The sequence below is a fragment of the Bombina bombina genome, chromosome 7, assembly GCF_027579735.1.
Source record: "Bombina bombina isolate aBomBom1 chromosome 7, aBomBom1.pri, whole genome shotgun sequence".
Classification (NCBI taxonomy): domain Eukaryota; kingdom Metazoa; phylum Chordata; class Amphibia; order Anura; family Bombinatoridae; genus Bombina; species Bombina bombina.
The window spans coordinates 416,907,714-416,922,590 of record NC_069505.1 but is presented as its reverse complement, the minus strand read 5'-3'; the positions used below and the strand labels follow the sequence as shown (position 1 = coordinate 416,922,590).

Genomic DNA, 14,877 nt, shown 5'->3' with positions numbered 1-14,877 from the left:
AAAGAGAAAGGAGAGAAAGAGAGCGAGTGAGAGAGAAGGAGAGACAGAAAGAGAACAAGAAAGAGAAAGGAGGAGAGAGTGAAAAAGATAGACAGAGACAGAAAGATAATAGCGACAGACAGACATAGATATAGAGATGATAGATAGATACAGATTAGATAGATAGCGACAGACAGAGACAGATAGACAGACACAGATAGATAGATAGATAGATAGATAGATAGATAGAGACAGACAGGCAGAGACAGACAGACATAGAGATATATAGACAGATAGATAAAGACAGACAGATACAGACAGACAGATAGATAGCGACAGACAGACAGATAGCGACAGACAGACAGGCAGATAGAGACAGACAGACAGAGAGATATATAGACAAATAAAGGCAGACATATAGAGACAGACAGAAAGACAGATAGATAGAGACAGACAGACAGAAACAGGAAAGGATGTAAAGAGGAGAGATAGAAAAAGAATAAACAAGTTGCAGATTGAAAGGTCAAGACAAAAAAAGAGACTCAGCTACTGAGAAAATTAGATACAGTATATACAGAGAAAGAGATAAAAATATATATTTATTCTCTGGCATCTAAATGGTTATTTAGACTTAGACTAGATTGAGGGCAGCGATTTTTGCAGCTGCCAAATAGAGGTCAGATACCCAGGAATGGAATATGGAAAACAGACAGATTAGAGAGAAACAACGAAGAGAGACAGCCTAGAACAAGTTGCAGATAAAACACACTAATCAGTACAGCTAGGTACAGTCACAGGAACATGTTAGAGATTAAATTAACATGAAATAGAGCAGAAATATGAGTGTCAGAAGAATAAGTACTACAGCGACATCCTAATATGAACAATACAGCTAAAAGAGTCTGAGACTCAGAGAGACAGCAATAGAGAGAAAAGAGAAGGGCAGTCAAACATAAAGAGGAACAGGCTCAGATCTTGCTTATAACCCAGCAGGGCTCTCCTGAATGAATGCAGACAAAATACTTGATTGTACAGAATATATCCATAATAATGTATCAGAGGAGATGAGAGGCAGAGAGAGAGCAGTCAGGAGAGAAAAAAGAGTGAGAAAGAGAAATAAAAATTGTAAAAGTGAGAGAGGCAGAAGGAAAGTCCAGAGGGATAGAAAGAAAGAGCATGAAAAGAAAGGCAGTGAGATAAAGCAAATAAGGGGATTGGATACTCTAGGGAAAGAAGGGGATTGGATAGTCCAGGAGGTAAAAGGGAGGGATTAGATACTCTAGGGAAAGGGTAAGGATTGAGTACCCTTGGGAAAAAGGGGGATTGGATACCATAGAGAAAGTAGAGGGATTTGATAATGTAGGGAAAGAAGAAGGACTGAATGCACTAGGAAAACTTAGGAGGGATTAGATATACAAGAAAAAAGAGCACTGTATACTCTAGGGAAAGAGGGGGGATTGTATACCATTGGGAAAGAGGGGAGATTGGGTACCCTAGGAAAAAAGGGGGTATAAGATACCCTGGGAAAGAGGGGAGATTGGGCACCCTAGGGAAAGAGGGGGGATTGGATACCCTAGGGAAAGGGGAGATTTGGTACCCTAGGGAAAGAGGAGGGATTGGATACCCTAGGGAAAGGGGAGATTTGGTACCCTAGGGAAAGAGGGGGGATTGGATATCCTAGGAAAAGAAGAGGGATTGGATACCCTGGGAAAAGAGGGGAGATTAGATACCCTTGGGAAAGGGGAGATTTGGTACCCTAGGGAAAGATGGGGGATTGGATATCATAGGGAAAGAGAAGGGATTGGATACCCTGGGGAAAGTGGGGAGATTGGATACCCTAGGGAAAGGGGAGATTTGGTACCCTAGGGAAATAGGCAGGATTGGATATCCTAGGGAAAGAGGAGGGATTGGATACCCTAGGGAAAGAGGAAGGATTGGATACACTGGGGAAAGAGGTGTCTTGGATACACTAGGGAAAGAGGAGGGATTGTATTCCGTAGGTAAAAAGAGGAATTGGATGCACAAGGGAAAGAGGAGGGATTAGATATACTAGGGAAAGAAAAGGGACTAGATACTCTAGGGAAAGAGGGAGTATTGGGTAGTATAGGGAATGAATATAAGGGGGAAAAGGAGGGTTTGGATACCTTAGAGAAGGAGGGGTGGTTCGGATACATTAGGGAAAGAGGAGGCATTGGATACCCTAGGGAAAGAGAGGAGATTGGGTACCCTGGGAAAAGAGAAGGAAGTGGATACCCTAGGAAAGAGAGGAGGGATTTGATACCCTGGGGTAAGAGGGAAGATTATGTACCCTAGGGAAAGAGGAGAGATTGAACACCCTTAGGGAAAGAGGAGGGATTGGATACCCTGGGGAAAGAGGAGGGATTGGATACCCTAGGGAAATAGGAAGGATTTGATTCACTGGGGAAAGAGGAGGGATTGGATACCATAGGCAAAAAGAGGGGATGGATGCACAAGGGAAAGAGGTGGGATTAGATATACTAGTGAAAGAAAAGGGACTGGATAATCTATGGAAAGAGGGAGTGATGAATAGCCTAGGGAATGAAGAGGCATTAGATATAAGGGGAAAGAGGAGGGTTTGTATACCCTAGGGAAAGAGAAAGGACTGGAAACCTTAGGAAAGAGGTAGTATTGGATACCCTAGTGAAATATGAGGAGTTGGGTACCTTGGGAAAGAGGAGGGATTTGATACACTAGAGAAAGAAGAGGGACAATATAACTAAACGAAAAAGGGATTTAATACACTAGGAAAAGGGGAGAGTTAGAAAACCTTAGGAAAAGGGGAGATTTTTGAAAAACCTAGGGAAAGAGGAGGGATTATATATACTAGGGAAAGAAAGGGACTGGATACTCTAGGGACAGAGGTGGAATTGGATACACTAGGGAAAGAGGAGGTATTGGATACCAAAAGAAACAGAAGGAATTTTAATCCCTAGGGGAAACAAAAGGGGACAGATACAGCGGGGGGAAATGAGGGATGGAAAACACTGGGGGGTAAAAATGAATTAGATACCCAGGAAAAGAGAAGATATTATATATCCAAGGGAACAAGGTATAATATGATAGATTGGAGAAGTTCCTGAAGGAATGAGGAGGGATTGGATACTTTGGAACAGATACTATAATGAACAGGGAGTCATGTGATAGTTTGGAGAAGATACTGTAAGGAATGAGGAGTCATGTGATAGTTTGGAGAAGATACTGTAAGGAATGAGGAGGGATTGGACACCGAGGAGGGATTGGATGCTTTGGAACAGATACTGTAAGGAACAAGGAGCTATTGGTTACAGTAGGAAATGAAGAGGGATTAGATATCTAAAGAAAGAGAAGGGATTGGATAATCCTAGGGAAATGGGAGGATCAGCTACAGTAATGAACAAAGTAAAATGTATGATTATAGTGGTGTAAAATACCTGTAACACGAACACTTATTCCTCAACAGAAAAATTCAGTAAATTACAGTCATGTGACCACAAGTTACAAGTGTCTGCAATCTAAATAAAAACCTGGTTTTGTTAATCTTAAAAGTACTTAATTCATCTTTATTATTTTAACAGCCTTAAAAACACCTACAATAGAACATAAAAACACTCTATGGTGCAGTATTTCAAATTCTCATACAGCCCCTGTAAACTAGATAGTTATAGAAGTGTTGACTAAATGAAGAATGTAATCCCGCTCATGGCTTGTTACTGTCTGTATAACTGAACATCAGCTTTTCACAGCTCTGCAGGGATCTCTCTCTACTTCTGAATTTGATGACGTCCCATCTGATAAGCAGATCATGTGACCCTCTATAGACTTTTGCAAAGAGGCTGTATGGATGTTTACTGAAATGAAAGATGCAACGCGTTTCGACTCAACACTGGAGCCTTTCTCAAGCTAATTTGTCTATTCAAAGAATGTTTAAATAAGCTCCTTATGGAGTGATGTCTAATAGGCATCAATCTACAGGTTGACACCTTTTCAATGCATATGTGATATATTAACTCGCCATAGAACAAGCTACTGAGCTGTTGTTCCTTCCTGGTAGAGTGCTTCTCTTTCTGTTTTTATTTTGGGACATGAAACCCAAAATTTTTCTTTCAGCATTTAGACGGAGCATAACATTTTAAAAAAGGTTTCAAATTTACTTCTATTATCATATTTGTTTCCTTCCTTGTTACTTTTTGTTGAAGAGCTATCTAGATAGGTAGAGTGCACATGTCTGCAGCACTACATGACAGGAAATAGTGCTGCCATCTAGTGCTCTTGCTAATGTATAACATTAGTACTACATGACAGGAAATAGTGCTGCCATCTAGTGTTCTTGCTAATGTATAACATTAGTACTACACGACAGGAAATAGTGCTGCCCTCTAGTGCTCTTGCTAATGTATAATATTAGTACTAAATGACAGGAAATAGTGCTGTCATCTAGTGCTCTTGCTAATGTATAACATTAGTACTACATGACAGGAAATAGTGCTGCCATCTAGTGCTCTTGCTAATGTATAACATTAGTACTACATGACAGGACATAGTGCTGCCCTCTAGTGCTCTTGCTAATGTATAACATTAGTACTACATGACAGGAAATAGTGCTGCCATCTAGTGCTCTTGCTAATGTATAACATTAGTACTACATGACAGGAAATAGTGCTGCCATCTAGTGCTCTTGCTAATGTATAACATTAGTACTACATGACAGGAAATAGTGCTGCCATCTAGTGCTCTTGCTAATGTACAACATTAGTACTACATGACAGGAAATAGTGCTGCCCTCTAGTGCTCTTGCTAATGTATAACATTAGTACTACATGACAGGAAATAGTGCTGCCATCTAGTGCTCTTGCTAATGTATAACATTAGTACTACATGACAGGAAATAGTGCTGCCATCTAGTGCTCTTGTTAATGTATAACATTAGTACTACATGACAGGAAATAGTGCTGCCATCTAGTGCTCTTGCTAATGTATAACATTAGTACTATATGACAGGAAATAGTGCTGCCCTCTAGTGCTCTTGCTAATGTATAACATTAGTACTACATGACAGGAAATAGTGCTGCCATCTAGTGCTCTTGCTAATGTATAACATTAGTACTACATGACAGGAAATAGTGCTGCCATCTAGTGCTCTTGCTAATGTATAACATTAGTACAACATGACAGGAAATAGTGCTGCCATCTAGTGCTCTTGCTAATGTATAACATTGTTACAAAACTGTAATTATTTTTTTTGTCTATGTCCCTTTAATTAGCAACAGCATTTTACTTCTCTTTTGGTCACTTATCCATAAAATTGATGGTGCCCCTGTTCCTCATAGTTTTTAATTTAGTTTTTTTATGTTTTAACAAGATTTTCCTGATATGTAATTTACTGATTTGAGGGAATGGATGGATTGAAATGTCTTTAAAAATGAAACTACCAATTAGTACCCAAGATTGCATACAGTGTTTCTATAGGGGAATACAAAAAGGGTCTATAGATAGATAGATAATAGATAGATAATAGATAGATATATAGATAGATACAGATAGATATATAGATACAGATAGATAGATTAAATAGATAGAGATAGATGATAGAAAGATAGATATAGAGATACAGATAGATAGATTAAATAGATAGATGATAGATAGATGATAGACAGATAGATGATAGACAGATAGACAGATGATAGAAGATAGACAGACAGGCAGACAGACAGACAGATAGACAGACAGACATACAGACAGACAGATAGATAGATAGATCAACAAATCAATACAGATAAATAGATAGACAGACAAACATATGGATAGACAGACAGAGAGATATATAGATAGACAGACTGACAGACAGATCAATAAAGCAATAGCGATAACATAATTTATGCTTACCTGATAAATTCCTTTCTCCTGTAGTGTGATCAGTCCACGGGTCATCATTACTTCTGGGATATTACTCCTCCCCAACAGGAAGTGCAAGAGGATTCACCCAGCAGAGCTGCCATATAGCTCCTCCCCTCTACGTCACCTCCAGTCATTCGACCAAGGACCAACGAGAAAGGAGAAGCCAAAGGGTGTAGTGGTGACTGGAGTATAATTTAAAAAACATTTACCTGCCGTAAAAAACAGGGCGGGCCGTGGACTGATCACACTACAGGAGAAAGGAATTTATCAGGTAAGCATAAATTATGTTTTCTCCTGTTAAGTGTGATCAGTCCACGGGTCATCATTACTTCTGGGATACCAATACCAAAGCAAAAGTACACGGATGACGGGAGGGACAGGCAGGCTCTTTATACAGAAGGAACCACTGCCTGAAGAACCTTTCTCCCAAAAATAGCCTCCGAAGAAGCAAAAGTGTCAAATTTGTAAAATTTGGAAAAAGTATGAAGCGAAGACCAAGTTGGAGCCTTGCAAATCTGTTCAACAGAGGCCTCATTCTTAAAGGCCCAAGTGGAAGCCACAGCTCTAGTAGAATGAGCTGTAATTCTTTCAGGAGGCTGCTGTCCAGCAGTCTCATAAGCTAAACGTATTATGCTACGAAGCCAAAAAGAGAGAGAGGTAGCAGAAGCTTTTTGACCTCTCCTCTGACCAGAGTAAACGACAAACAGGGAAGACGTTTGTCGAAAATCTTTAGTTGCCTGTAAATAAAATTTTAGGGCACGAACTACATCCAGATTGTGCAGAAGTCGTTCCTTCCTTGAAGAAGGATTTGGACACAAGGATGGAACAACAATCTCTTGATTGATATTCCTGTTAGTGACTACCTTAGGTAAGAACCCAGGTTTAGTACGCAGAACTACCTTATCCGAGTGAAAAATCAAATAAGGAGAATCACAATGTAAGGCTGATAACTCAGAGACTCTTCGAGCCGAGGAAATAGCCATTAAAAATAGAACTTTCCAAGATAACAACTTTATATCAATGGAATGAAGGGGTTCAAACGGAACACCCTGTAAAACGTTAAGAACAAGGTTTAAACTCCATGGCGGAGCAACAGTTTTAAACACAGGCTTAATCCTGGCCAAAGCCTGACAAAAAGCCTGAACGTCTGGAACTTCTGACAGACGTTTGTGCAACAGAATGGACAGAGCTGAGATCTGTCCCTTTAAAGAACTAGCAGATAAACCCTTTTCTAAACCTTCTTGTAGAAAAGACAATATCCTAGGAATCCTAACCTTACTCCAAGAGTAACCTTTGGATTCGCACCAATATAGGTATTTACGCCATATTTTATGGTAAATCTTTCTGGTAACAGAAAAACCATGTTTTGATAAAATCAAGCGTTCAATTTCCAAGCAGTCAGCTTCAGAGAAGTTAGATTTTGATGTTTGAAAGGACCCTGTATCAGAAGGTCCTGTTTCAGAGGTAGAGACCAAGGTGGACAGGATGACATGTCCACCAGATCTGCATACCAAGTCCTGCGTGGCCATGCAGGCGCTATTAGAATCACTGATGCTCTCTCCTGTTTGATTCTGGCAATCAATCGAGGAAGCATCGGGAAGGGTGGAAACACATAAGCCATCCTGAAGGTCCAAGGTGCTGTCAAGGCATCTATCAGGACCGCTCCCGGATCCCTGGATCTGGACCCGTAACGAGGAAGCTTGGCGTTCTGTCGAGACGCCATGAGATCTATCTCTGGTTTGCCCCAATGTCGAAGTATTTGGGCAAAGACCTCCGGATGAAGTTCCCACTCCCCCGGATGAAAAGTCTGACGACTTAAAAAATCCGCCTCCCAGTTCTCCACTCCCGGGATGTGGATTGCTGACAGGTGGCAAGAGTGAGACTCTGCCCAGCGAATTATCTTTGATACTTCCATCATTGCTAGGGAGCTTCTTGTCCCTCCCTGATGGTTGATGTAAGCTACAGTCGTGATGTTGTCCGACTGAAACCTGATGAACCCCCGAGTTGTCAACTGGGGCCAAGCCAGAAGGGCATTGAGAACTGCTCTCAATTCCAGAATGTTTATTGGTAGGAGACTCTCCTCCTGATTCCATTGTCCCTGAGCCTTCAGAGAATTCCAGACGGCGCCCCAACCTAGTAGGCTGGCGTCTGTTGTTACAATTGTCCAGTCTGGCCTGCTGAAGGGCATCCCCCTGGACAGATGTGGCCGAGAAAGCCACCATAGAAGAGAATTTCTGGTCTCTTGATCCAGATTCAGAGAAGGGGACAAGTCTGAGTAATCCCCATTCCACTGACTTAGCATGCACAATTGCAGCGGTCTGAGGTGTAGGCGTGCAAAGGGTACTATGTCCATTGCCGCTACCATTAAGCCGATTACCTCCATGCATTGAGCCACTGACGGGTGTTGAATGGAATGAAGGACATGGCATGCACTTTGAAGTTTTGTTAACCTGTCTTCTGTCAGGTAAATTTTCATTTCTACAGAATCTATAAGAGTCCCCAGGAAGGGAACTCTTGTGAGTGGAAAGAGAGAACTCTTCTTTTCGTTCACCTTCCATCCATGCGACCTTAGAAATGCCAGTACTAACTCTGTATGAGACTTGGCAGTTTGAAAGCTTGAAGCTTGTATCAGAATGTCGTCTAGGTACGGAGCTACCGAAATTCCTTGCGGTCTTAGTACAGCCAGAAGAGCACCCAGAACCTTTGTGAAGATTCTTGGAGCCGTAGCCAATCCGAATGGAAGAGCTACAAACTGGTAATGCCTGTCTAGAAAGGCAAACCTTAGATACCGGTAATGATCTTTGTGGATCGGTATGTGAAGGTAAGCATCTTTTAAATCCACTGTGGTCATGTACTGACCCTTTTGGATCATGGGTAAAATTGTCCGAATAGTCTCCATTTTGAACGATGGAACTCTTAGGAATTTGTTTAGGATCTTTAAATCCAGAATTGGCCTGAAAGTTCCCTCTTTTTTGGGAACCACAAACAGATTTGAGTAAAACCCTTGTCCCTGTTCCGACCGTGGAACTGGATGGATTACTCCCATTAATAAAAGCTCTTGTACGCAGCGTAGAAACGCCTCTTTCTTTATTTGGTTTGTTGACAACCTTGACAGATGAAATCTCTCTCTTGGGGGAGAGTATTTGAAGTCCAGAAGGTATCCCTGAGATATTATCTCTAGCGCCCAGGGATCCTGGACATCTCTTGCCCAAGCCTGGGCGAAGAGAGAAAGTCTGTCCCCCACTAGATCCGTTCCCGGATCGGGGGCCCTCAATTCATGCTGTTTTAGGGGCAGCAGCAGGTTTCCTGGCCTGCTTGCCCTTGTTCCAGGACTGGTTAGGTCTCCAGCCTTGTCTGTAGCGAGCAACAGATCCTTCTTGTTTTGGAGCAGAGGAAGTTGATGCTGCTCCTGCTTTGAAATTCCGAAAGGAACGAAAATTAGACTGTCTAGCCTTAGGTTTGGCTCTGTCTTGAGGCAGGGCATGGCCCTTACCTCCTGTAATGTCAGCGATAATCTCTTTCAATCCGGGCCCGAATAAGGTCTGCCCTTTGAAAGGTATATTAAGTAATTTAGACTTAGAAGTAACGTCAGCTGACCAGGATTTTAGCCACAGTGCTCTGCGCGCCTGAATGGCGAATCCGGAATTCTTAGCCGTAAGCTTAGTTAAATGTACTATGGCATCTGAAATAAATGAGTTAGCTAACTTAAGAGTTTTAAGCTTGTGTGTAATCTCATCTAACGGAGCTGATTCAAGTGTCTCTTCCAGAGACTCAAACCAAAACGCTGCTGCAGCCGTGACAGACGCAATGCACGCAAGGTATTGCAATATAAAACCTTGTTGAACAAACATTTTCTTAAGGTAACCCTCTAACTTTTTATCCATTGGATCTGAAAAGGCACAGCTATCCTCCACCGGGATAGTGGTACGCTTAGCTAAAGTAGAAACTGCTCCCTCCACCTTAGGGACCGTTTGCCATAAGTCCCGTGTGGTGGTGTCTATTGGAAACATCTTTCTAAATATCGGAGGGGGTGAGAACGGCACACCGGGTCTATCCCACTCCTTAGTAACAATTTCAGTAAGTCTCTTAGGTATAGGAAAAACGTCAGTACTCGACGGTACCGCAAAATATTTATCCAACCTACACATTTTCTCTGGTATTGCAACTGTGTTAATACCTCCCCTAGTAATACACGGAGGTTTTCCAGCTTAAATTTAAAATTTGAAATATCTGAATCCAATCTGTTTGGATCAGAACCGTCAGCTGCAGAATGAAGCTCTCCGTCCTCATGTTCTGCAAGTTGTGACGCAGTATCTGACATGGCCCTAACATTATCAGCGCACTCTGTTCTCACCCCAGAGTGATCACGCTTACCTCTTAGTTCTGGTAATTTAGCCAAAACTTCAGTCATAACAGTAGCCATATCCTGTAATGTGATTTGTAATGGCCGCCCAGATGTACTCGGCGCCACAATATCACGCACCTCCCGAGCGGGAGATGCAGGTACTGACACGTGAGGCGAGTTAGTCGGCATAACTCTCCCCTCGTTGTTTGGTGAAATGTGTTCAATTTGTACAGATTGACTTTTATTTAAAGTAGCATCAATGCAGTTAGTACATAAATTTCTATTGGGCTCCACTTTGGCATTAGCACATATAGCACAGATGTCTTCCTCTGAATCAGACATGTTTAACACACTAGCAAATAAACTAGCAACTTGGAAATACTTTTCAAGTAATTTACTATAATATGAAAACGTACTGTGCCTATAAGAAGCACAGAAAGAGTTATGACAGTTGAAAGTTAATAAACTGAAAGGTTATAGCATCAAATCTTTGTAAAAAACACAAGTTTAGCAAAGGCTTGTTCCCATTAGCAAAGGATAACTAGCCCTGATAGCAGAAAAAAAGTTACAGAAATAAACGTTTTTTATCACAGTCAACTACAATCTCACAGCTCTGCTGTGAGTGATTACCTCCCTCAAAACAAGTTTTGAAGACCCCTGAGTTCTGTAGAGATGAACCGGATCATGCAGGAAATACAATGAGCTTCTGACTGAATTTTTTGATGCGTAGCAAAAGCGCCAAAAAAGGCCCCTCCCCCTCACACACAACAGTGAGAGAGATCAGTAAACTGTCATAAATTAAATAAAACAACTGCCAAGTGGAAAAAAATAGTGCCCAAAATATTTTATTCACCCAGTACCTCAGAAAATGAAACGATTTTACATGCCAGCAAAAAACGTTTAACATAAATTAAGTGTTATTAAAAAGCCTGTTGCTAGTCCCTGCAAATTAGGCTAAAGTCTTATGCACACAGTATAATTCCAGTGAAGTGCCATTCCCCAGAATACTGAAGTGTAAAATATACATACATGACAGCCTGATACCAGTTGCTGCTACTGCATTTAAGGCTGAGTTTACATTATATCGGTATGGCAGAATTTTCTCATCAATTCCATTGTCAGAAAATAATAAGCTGCTACATACCTCTTTGCAGATTAATCTGCCCGCTGTCCCCTGATCTGAAGTTTACCTCTCCTCAGATGGCCGAGAAACAGCAATATGATCTTAACTACTCCGGCTAAAATCATAGTAAAAACTCAGGTAGATTCTTCTTCAAATTCTACCAGAGAAGGAATAACACACTCCGGTGCTATTATAAAATAACAAACTTTTGATTGAAGGTATAAAACTAAGTTAATCACCACAGTCCTCTCACACATCCTATCTAGTCGTTGGGTGCAAGAGAATGACTGGAGGTGACGTAGAGGGGAGGAGCTATATGGCAGCTCTGCTGGGTGAATCCTCTTGCACTTCCTGTTGGGGAGGAGTAATATCCCAGAAGTAATGATGACCCGTGGACTGATCACACTTAACAGGAGAAAAATAGTTAAAAATAGAATGCCAAGGTACAGCGCTACACTGCCCCAGTAGGGGATTGTGTGGCTTAAGATGGTGTCCACGACCAATATAGTAAAAGATAAAATCTCAAAGTCTAAAACTTTAAAATGTCTATATATAAATGTGTATATAAAATGTATAATAAAAATGTGTAATAAAAATGTGGATAATAAAAGATAATATAAGGTAATAACAATATTTAATTCAAAATACAATATAAAAATACAATATAAAAAACAATATAAAAACAATACATCCAAGTACACCCTATATGCAGAGTTGTGCAACAATCTATGTTAAGTTTGAGTAAATACCCAGTCTTATAGATCCTATTATATGTCCAGGTAGAATTATAAGGTAAGAGTTCAAATGCAAAAGTTCATTAAAGCAATTGTCCAGAAAGGCCTATTTCATCCAAAAGATACAAATGTCCTGAAAAAAGTGGGTGGTTATCCAAATGCTCCAATGTTATCTTAAAAGTCTAATATTACAAGTGAAACTGTGACTGTGAAAAAGAACATAAAAAATCATCCAATAATCATCCAAAAAATATCCAAAAGAAAATATGTCCAAAATTCATCCAAAAATCCAAAAGTAAAACTAAAAATCAAAATACAAATAAAAATACAAAATCGTGGTGTTGGAAAAAATATATATGTGTGTTACTTTTAAAAATATATATATGGATGTGAAAAAACTAATTGAAGGTGTACACCTAAAAAAAACTTAAAATGGTGTCAAAAGCGATAAATTCCTGTGTCAAAAATAGTCCTTAATGAAAAAATCGTCCTAAGTAAAGGAAATACGGTGAATCCTCAGTGTTTAGGAAATCCTCTTGTACCAGTCTTGAGAAAGGTCCTTGGGGACCGAAACGCGTTTGCTATATACTGGTATTGCAGCTCAGATTATATCTGGTGAGTAGAATACTTTTAATGCTACTTTTAAAGTGACTTTATTGCACTATGTTTTGTCTTTGTACACTTTTATAGGTACAAGAGGATTTCCTAAACACTGATACAACATTTGAGAAGAGAAATATTATTTTATCAGCACCTACACCATTGACAATCATTTACAACACAGAGGATTCACCGTATTTCCTTTACTTAGGACGATTTTTTCATTAAGGACTATTTTTGACACAGGAATTTATCGCTTTTGACACCATTTTAAGTTTTTTTTAGGTGTACACCTTCAATTAGTTTTTTCACATCCATATATATATTTTTCAAAGTAACACACATATATATTTTTTCCAACACCACGATTTTGTATTTTTATTTGTATTTTGATTTTTAGTTTTACTTTTGGATTTTTGGATGAATTTTGGACATATTTTCTTTTGGATATTTTTTGGATGATTATTGGATGATTTTTTATGCTCTTTTTCACAGTCACAGTTTCACTTGTAATATTAGACTTTTAAGATAACATTGGAGCATTTGGATAACCACCCACTTTTTTCAGGACATTTGTATCTTTTGGATGAAATAGGCCTTTCTGGACAATTGCTTTAATGAACTTTTGCATTTGAACTCTTACCTTATAATTCTACCTGGACATATAATAGGATCTATAAGACTGGGTATTTACTCAAACTTAACATAGATTGTTGCACAACTCTGCATATAGGGTGTACTTGGATGTATTGTTTTTATATTGTTTTTTATATTGTATTTTTATATTGTATTTTAAATTAAATATTGTTATTACCTTATATTATCTTTTATTATCCACATTTTTATTACACATTTTTATTATACATTTTATATACACATTTATATATAGACATTTTAAAGTTTTAGACTTTGAGATTTTATCTTTTACTATATTGGTCATGGACACCATCTTAAGCCACACAATCCCCTACTGGGGCAGTGTAGCGCTGTACCTTGGCATTCTATTTTTAACTGTACCCTCGGAATCTGGTTGGGAGATTCCGCCTATATTTGGTACGGCTTGTATGGTATTTATTGTGGCGCTGCTAGATATTAACTCATTTGCAATAGCGATAAATAGACAGATAAACAGACAGATAGACATATAGATAGATAGATAGATAGAAAGACAGACAAACAGACACGCAGATAGATTGATAGATAGATAGATAGATAGATAGATAGATAGATGATGGGTTAAAGAAAAACACTTGTGAAGTGGATCTCCTATCCTTCGGCCCTCCCCAGGACTTGCTTACCTGTCTACAGATACAGCTGCAAGTGTGAAGCTGCTGGCATACATAGATAGGTAGATGGAGAAGTGCACTGCTTTACACAGAAAGGCTCCAAACAACCACCCATCCAGGGTGTAGATGGTGGCCTGGAAGGGAACACACAGCAGGATGAAGCAGAGGTCAGCTACTCCCAGATTGAGGATGAACAGATTAGTGGTGTTGTACTTGGTCTGCCCGTTCCTCAGCAGCACAGCCAGGACCAATCCATTTCCCACTGTACCCAGGGCAAAAATCAGAGAGAAGACAACTGGTACAATAATCCCTCCTGGAGGAAGCTCTGAGGCAGTCGAACTGTTCCACGCCTGAGACATGTCCTGACCACGGGATCAGCCACACAAGAAGCCCCAGCCTCGCAGGCACAGGTGGTATGGAACTTCACCAGTAGGGTCCAAGGGCAACACAGTCCCAATGCTAGGCAGCTACATCCCTAAAAAGATACAAACATGATTAGAAATTCCCATGTCTGTATGACCATACATCTCTATACTACGTGTGCCAACATGAGCATAAATCTCTATATGTGTGCCAACATGAGCATACATCTCTATACTACATGTGCCAACATGAGTATACATCTCTATATGTGTGCCAACATGAGCACACATCTCTATATGTGTGCCAACATGAGCATACATCTCTATACTACATGTGCCAACATGAGTATACATCTCTATATGTGTGCCAACATGAGCATACATCTCTATATATGTGCCAACATGAGCATACATCTCTATACTACTTGTGCCAACATGAGCATACATCTCTATATGTGTGCCAACATGAGCATACATCTCTATACATGTGCCAGCATGAGCATACATCTCTATAAGTGTGCCAGCATGAGCTTACATCTCTATAAGTGTGCCA

The 14,877-nt window shown here is 40.0% G+C and overlaps 1 protein-coding gene across 1 annotated transcript in view; it reads right to left on the bottom strand.

Moving 5' to 3' along the window:
- The window catches only part of GALR3 (galanin receptor 3), a 51,213-nt gene extending 36,790 nt beyond the window's left edge, over positions 1–14,423 (bottom strand). The window contains exon 1 of the mRNA XM_053689046.1: positions 13,975–14,423. Within this exon, the coding sequence (XP_053545021.1) occupies positions 13,975–14,321 (347 nt within the window). The 5' untranslated portion in view covers positions 14,322–14,423. The remainder of the gene's footprint in view (positions 1–13,974) is intronic.
- Between the last annotated feature and the right edge of the window lie 454 nt (positions 14,424–14,877).